The following is a 6199-nucleotide window of genomic DNA, read 5'->3' as shown; positions in this document are numbered from 1 at the left end:
CACCTGGTATCAGGTGCAACAATTAAGAACACCACTTAACACTGCAAACTGTTTTCCTCAGTTTTTGGTTTGTTAATCTGAATCAAAACCAGACATATCAGTGCCAGTCCAATTACATAAATAGAAAAAAGTGCATAACAGTGCAAATAAGTCCCTTTTCTAAAAGAACAAACAATCTTTCTCCTATCTGGAGAAATAGTGTAACAACACCTCTTTACACTGTAAGTTGGTTTTTCAGAGTCTGAATTTTTGGTGGCAGCTCACTTTTACCCAGGTTAAACATCACCTGCTGAACAAAGCAAAAAGTGTTTTTCATGTATCTGGGATAGTCCAGGTGCAGGGCATATATCAGTCCAAAAAGGACATAGAAGGCCTGAGGAAGGTTGGCCAGATCATCCATCACCACATTCCCTTCCAAGATGATTCCCACTTTGGATGGGTTCAGCTTAAGGTTCTCTTCACCAATGAAAAGCAATCCCATTGGAGTTTGCCTGTACAAGTCATTGTCAGCTGTGTCCTTACAGAGAAACAAATGTACAATCGTGTGTTAGTTAGCACAAACATTTTCGAAGTGTTAACAATACAAATACCCTAAGAATAAACACTGTACACTGATATATTAGTAAAAGACACTCTGTTCATACAAGATATGAGGCCTGGCTTGTTCAGCTTCCTTTTCACTGTACAATTACAGCAAAATATTTAATGTTAACTGAACCCAATTTTTTTCAGCCAAGTTTTTTCAGTTAATTTCATGCCACTGATTAAACATACAGACAATTTTATGGTAAAAATAAATAAAAAAAACTCCAAGTCTGAAAAACTGAATAAATCTGTAGCACATAGTAGTGCGGATTAATGGTTTAAAAATAAAATAAAAACAAAGAACATGCATTTATGAGGGGCCGTGCAAGCCATAATTCATTCTGGCACTCACACACATTTTCCTCTCACACTCACATTCTCCTCTCAGAGGAGAGGAGGATAGGAGAAGGATGTGTGTGTGAGAGGAGAATGTGTGTGTGTGTGTGAGAGAGAGAGAGCAGAATGTGTGTGTGTGTGAGAGAGAGGAGAATGTGTGCAAGAGGAGAATGTATGTGTGTGTGTGAGTGTGTGTGCTTGCACGGCCCCTCACATGCATCTGCAACATGTATAAAAATGAATATGCTTACAAAGCAGGTCTTGAAGAAGGCAGAAGGATCATCACCCAAGGTGACCGGCAGTCCCCGAAGACAAAGGCATCTGACGTCTGTTGGCTCAGTTGTCTAGACGATAGTGGACATGGAATAAAACACTTTATAAGGATACTGACTGTAATTTACAAGAAATTACAAGAAGAGATTAGGAAAAAATTTAATGGAAATAGGAGATAAAATTATGAGAATAGAAAATGCAGAGGTAAAAAAAGGTGTAGAAAATGAATAGAAGAGGGAGAAATAGAGAAGAGCAAAGAGGGGGAGAGAAAAATTAGACAAGAAACAAAAAGGATAAGGAGGAAAAGCTTCATAGGAAAACAGGACTGATGTAGATATGTTAACTTACCTTTGTCTGGTATAAAAGTTCAGCCAAAAGCTGACCAGTAAGGCCTTTCTTCTTTTTGAAGAGGTCCATGAGGCTTGGAGACAAATTGTCAAGTGCATCCAAGAAGTTCTCTCTGAGATTTTTCCCTACCACTCTGCCAAATTCATAATAAACCTGAAACATGGCAAACAATGCATCAGTCAATGTTCACACTGTTTTAATCTGACACACTCAACACTACATGATATGTAGACACTAAACACAAACCTGATTTTCTGTAAAAAGAGCTGGCCAACGATGCACCACCTGGCTGATGGCAGGCTTCTCATTGACAATCTCCTTTCTGCGAAAAGCAAACGTCACATCCATCTCTTTCTTAACCAGGGATTCCCTTGGCTTTGTCTTCATCATTTCATTGACCAGAACCTCACGAGCTACTTCCATGTTTTGGTCAGTCATCCCCTCTGGAAAATCAGGCAGGAAATTTATTTCCCCTTTCTTTGGCTTCTTGATCTGTGTGTTTGCAGGATCGCCATTTGTAGTGTCACTTCTTCGCTTGCCACCATTGACAGTAACATCAAGTCGACCCAGCTGCCGCATTTTGGTTCTATAATTACCCATTTTGAACTTAAGGCTATTCTTCCAACCATTCCAGCCAGAGTGTGACCCAGTTTCTTTAAGGCATGGGTGTGTTTGCACTAAAGCCTTAGCAACAGTCTCAAAATCTTCCTTTGTTGGGTATGCTTTAAATGCATACATGGTCTCAGCCAATTTCTCGAGTATGTCATGCTTTAGTTCTTTTGTGACTTTAAGAAAGGTTGCATCCCTGAAATACTGCAGGTTACCTTGGCGTAGTCTATAATCTACATCGACTTGAAATTTTGGAATTTCAAATACCGCTGGCCACTGAGAACTTCTATCCAAAGAGATGGACAGGATCTCGGTGTCTGCTTGGCTGCCTGTGTCACTGCATAATTCAGAACCTCCAGGGACTGGCACAAGCTCAATGATAGGGATGATTTTGACCGTTGGTTTATCTGGGAGCTCAGACAAGTCTGTGAGGTTGCATAATTCATTGTTAAATTCAGGATCTTGGTACTGTAAGGTAAAATTGTAGTTTGTTTGGAGAGTGCCTTTGAGCCAGCTAATCAAATCTTCAAGTATGTATGGTCGAGGGTTCATTGTCATCTTTCTTATATCACCCTCGGAGATGATAACCCGCATTGTTAATTTCTGTTCCATGGCCATCTGAAAAATTAAAAGAAAAAAAAAAAAGACAGACAGCTGTTTAGCAAATTACAAATCGTCTCAGTGTCACCATAAGCTCTCCTTGTACCATGTATGCTGATAATGGGAGGACATCATTTAAATCTGACATCTTCAACACACACATAGAAGTAACACTATCACAATGAAGTTGGTAAGATCTCAAATGCTCCCTGTACCATGCGGCCAATTTGTGACAGACAAATAGAATCTCTACATTAACTGCAACAATCTTGTGAATCTGGACGAATGCAGGCAGACCAGAGCATGACCCAGAAGACAGTATCATGCCTGGATGATACTTGATTCCATCTACACTGACAGATGCAGCTTCAAGCACCGACTCTGGTGTTGTAAAGTTTTGAGCAATTGCTGTCTGCACACTGTGAGGGAAGGTGGCAAGCAAAACTGGAGTAACCTTTGACATCTCAACTGATGGTCTGAAAAATGAGCTACAATCGAGATGGTAACTGACTGCCTTCTGGTGTTTTGTAGCAAGTGTCGTGGCAACATTTTTAAAGTTCTGAGCAGTGCGAATTACCCTCTTAAGATGGCGCCACGAGAGTGGCAGCTAGTTACAGCAGCTCTGACCACCTTCTACTCTTTTAACCTATCTTATCTATTTTCCTTGTTTTTTTCACCTTTTCTTTCAACTAATCAAAAGTATGCTAGTCAAAGGCAACTTGTGAACTTACTTTTTTGTTTTTTAATCATTTACGGACTGTTTTACCCGGTACACGGAGATTCTTCAAGCAGCGGCTTCATTGTTTACACTCGGGATCAGCTGTTAGCGCTTCGTAACCAGCCGATACACCCCAGGGAAAGACCAGAGATCCCCAGGGAGCTGCGGCGGAGGAGACGGGGCTGCAGAGCTGGAGTTAAGTGTCGAGAGCGGAAGAGAAGGTACAAACCATCTGTACCCTCGATCATTATGGGGAATGTTAGATCTCTCCCTAATAAGATCGATGAGTTAACGGCGCTGACAAGACTTCAGAGAGAGTACCGGGAGGTGAGCATGATGTGCTATACAGAATCTTGGCTGACACACCTCACTCCAGACTCACACGTAACTGTACCGGGATTCCACCTGGTGAGAACGGACCGAGATGGAAAGGAGACCGGCAAGAAGAAAGGTGGGGGGATTGTGATGTATGCGAACGAGAGATGGTGTAAACCGGGGCACATCAGTGTTAAGGAGCAATGCTGTACACGGGATGTGGAGCTATTGGCGGTCAGCATCAGACCATATTACCTGCCGCGGGAATTCACGCAAGTCATCGCGATAACTGTTTACATTCCGCCGACGGCAGATGCGGCAGCAGCATGTGAGACAATTCACACAGTGGTGTCCCAGCTACAGACATCACACCCCCAAGCCTTCTTTTTCATCTCTGGGGATTTTAATCATGTTTCCTTGTCCTCAACTCTCCCTACTTTCACCCAGTATGTGGACTGCTGCACCAGGGAACACAAAACACTGGACTTACTGTATGCAAATACTAAGGACGCTTACAGAGCATCAACCCTCCCCCCACTGGGTCGTTCAGATCACAGCCTGGTCCATTTGGTTCCCTCATACATACCTTTAGTATGCAAACGACCCCCCACTACAAGGTATGTGAGAGAATGGTCTGAAGAGGCGAGTCTGGCACTGAAAGACTGCTTCCAAACCACAGACTGGGAGGTGCTATGCAGCCCACACGGGGAGGACATTGACAGTCTGACGGCCTGCATAACAGATTATATCACCTTCTGCATGGATAACACTGTACCGACTAGGAAAGTACGGTGTTACTCCAACAACAAACCATGGCTGACTCCAGACCTGAGGACTCTGCTGGAGCAAAAAAGGAGGGCTTTCAGATCCGGAGATCGAGAGGAAATTAGGAGAGTCCAGAAGGAGCTAAGGAGAGAGATAAGGCGGGGAAAGAACAGATACAAGAGGAAGCTGGAGGAGCAGCTCCAGCAGAGCAACACAAGAGGGGTGTGGAAGGGACTTAATATCATCACCGGACGGAGCAAGGCGAGTGGAGGGGATCCGGAGTCTGGCGACCAGGATTGGGCTAATAGATTGAACCAGTTCTTTAACAGGTTTGACTCAGTAGCCCAACCCCCCCCTATCCACCAGAGCTCATCACACCTCCTTCACACCTCCCTGCAACCCCCCACAGTAGTCACAGCACCGGGGATATTGGCGGCACCTCATCTGCCCCCTTTGTCCCCCAACGGCCTTACTGCCCCTCCCCCCCATGCCGTTCAGCAGGAGTCACCCACCCACAACCTACACTGTGGCCTCTCCATCACAACTGACCAGGTGCGGAGTCAGCTGATGAAGATGAAAACCAGGAAGGCCGCAGGTCCAGATGGAATCAGCTCCAGACTGTTGAGGGACTGCGCAGGTCAACTGTGCCAGGTCATCACATACATCTTTAACCTCAGTCTCAGTCTGGAGAGGGTCCCCGTTCTGTGGAAGACGTCCTGCGTGGTGCCAGTCCCAAAGACAACGCACCCCAAGGAGCTGAACCACTTCAGACCTGTTGCCCTGACTTCACACCTGATGAAGACCATGGAGAGGATTGTACTTCACCACCTTTGCCCGCTAGTCAGGAGGGATCTGGACCCGCTGCAATTTGCCTACCAGCCGAACATCGGGGTGGATGACGCTGTCATCTACCTGCTGCATCGGGCCTTCTCTCACCTAGAGACGGCTAGGAGCACTGTGAGAGTCATGTTCTTTGACTTCTCAAGTGCCTTCAATACAATCCGGCCCTCAGTGCTGAGGGGGAAGTTAGAGGGAGCGGGAGTGGACCATCAGTTGTCTGCGTGGATTACGGACTACCTCACCAGGAGACCCCAGTATGTGAGACTCCGGGACTGTGTGTCTGAGGTGGTAGTCTGTAGCACGGGGGCCCCACAAGGAACAGTACTCGCCCCTTTTCTCTTCACCCTATACACTGCGGACTTCAATTACAACACGGACACTTGCCATCTACAGAAGTTTTCAGACGACACTGCCATTGTTGGTCGGGTGTCAGAGGGGAACGAGCTGGAATACAGGGGGGTCATCGATCGCTTTGTCAGCTGGTGTGAACTGAACCATCTTCATATTAATGCCAGCAAGACGAAGGAACTGGTGATTGACTTCAGCAAGAAGTCTTCTCCTACTACACCGGTGAACATCCAGGGTCTGGACATTGAAACGGTGAAGGAGTACAAATTCCTGGGTGTTCACCTAAACAACAAACTGGACTGGTCTACAAACACAGGCAGTTTACAAAAAGGGTCTAAGTCGTCTTCACCTGCTTAGGCGGCTAAGATCCTTTGGGGTGAACAGGACTCTCTTAAGGTCCTTCTATGACACTGTGGTAGCATCTGCTATCTTTTATGCTGTGGTCTGCTGGTGTGGTGGAAT

The 6199-nt window shown here is 45.4% G+C and overlaps 1 protein-coding gene across 1 annotated transcript; it reads right to left on the bottom strand.

Annotated features, from left to right (window-relative positions):
* Positions 1-214: 214 nt before the first annotated feature.
* On the bottom strand, positions 215-2484 carry LOC125719231 (sterile alpha motif domain-containing protein 3-like). The gene is made up of 4 exons (XM_048993823.1): positions 1789-2484; positions 1543-1695; positions 1173-1265; positions 215-517 (listed from the first exon to the last, which is right to left on the bottom strand). The coding sequence occupies exons 1-4, from the start codon at positions 2278-2280 to the stop codon at positions 215-217; spliced, it is 1041 nt and encodes a 346-aa protein (XP_048849780.1). The 5' UTR covers positions 2281-2484.
* Positions 2485-6199: the final 3715 nt, after the last annotated feature.

Source organism: Brienomyrus brachyistius, chromosome 2 (assembly GCF_023856365.1).
Source record: "Brienomyrus brachyistius isolate T26 chromosome 2, BBRACH_0.4, whole genome shotgun sequence".
In the NCBI taxonomy this organism is placed as follows: Eukaryota; Metazoa; Chordata; class Actinopteri; order Osteoglossiformes; family Mormyridae; genus Brienomyrus; species Brienomyrus brachyistius.
The sequence above is the reverse complement of the archived record's forward strand: the minus strand, read 5'-3'. Positions and strand labels throughout refer to the sequence as shown.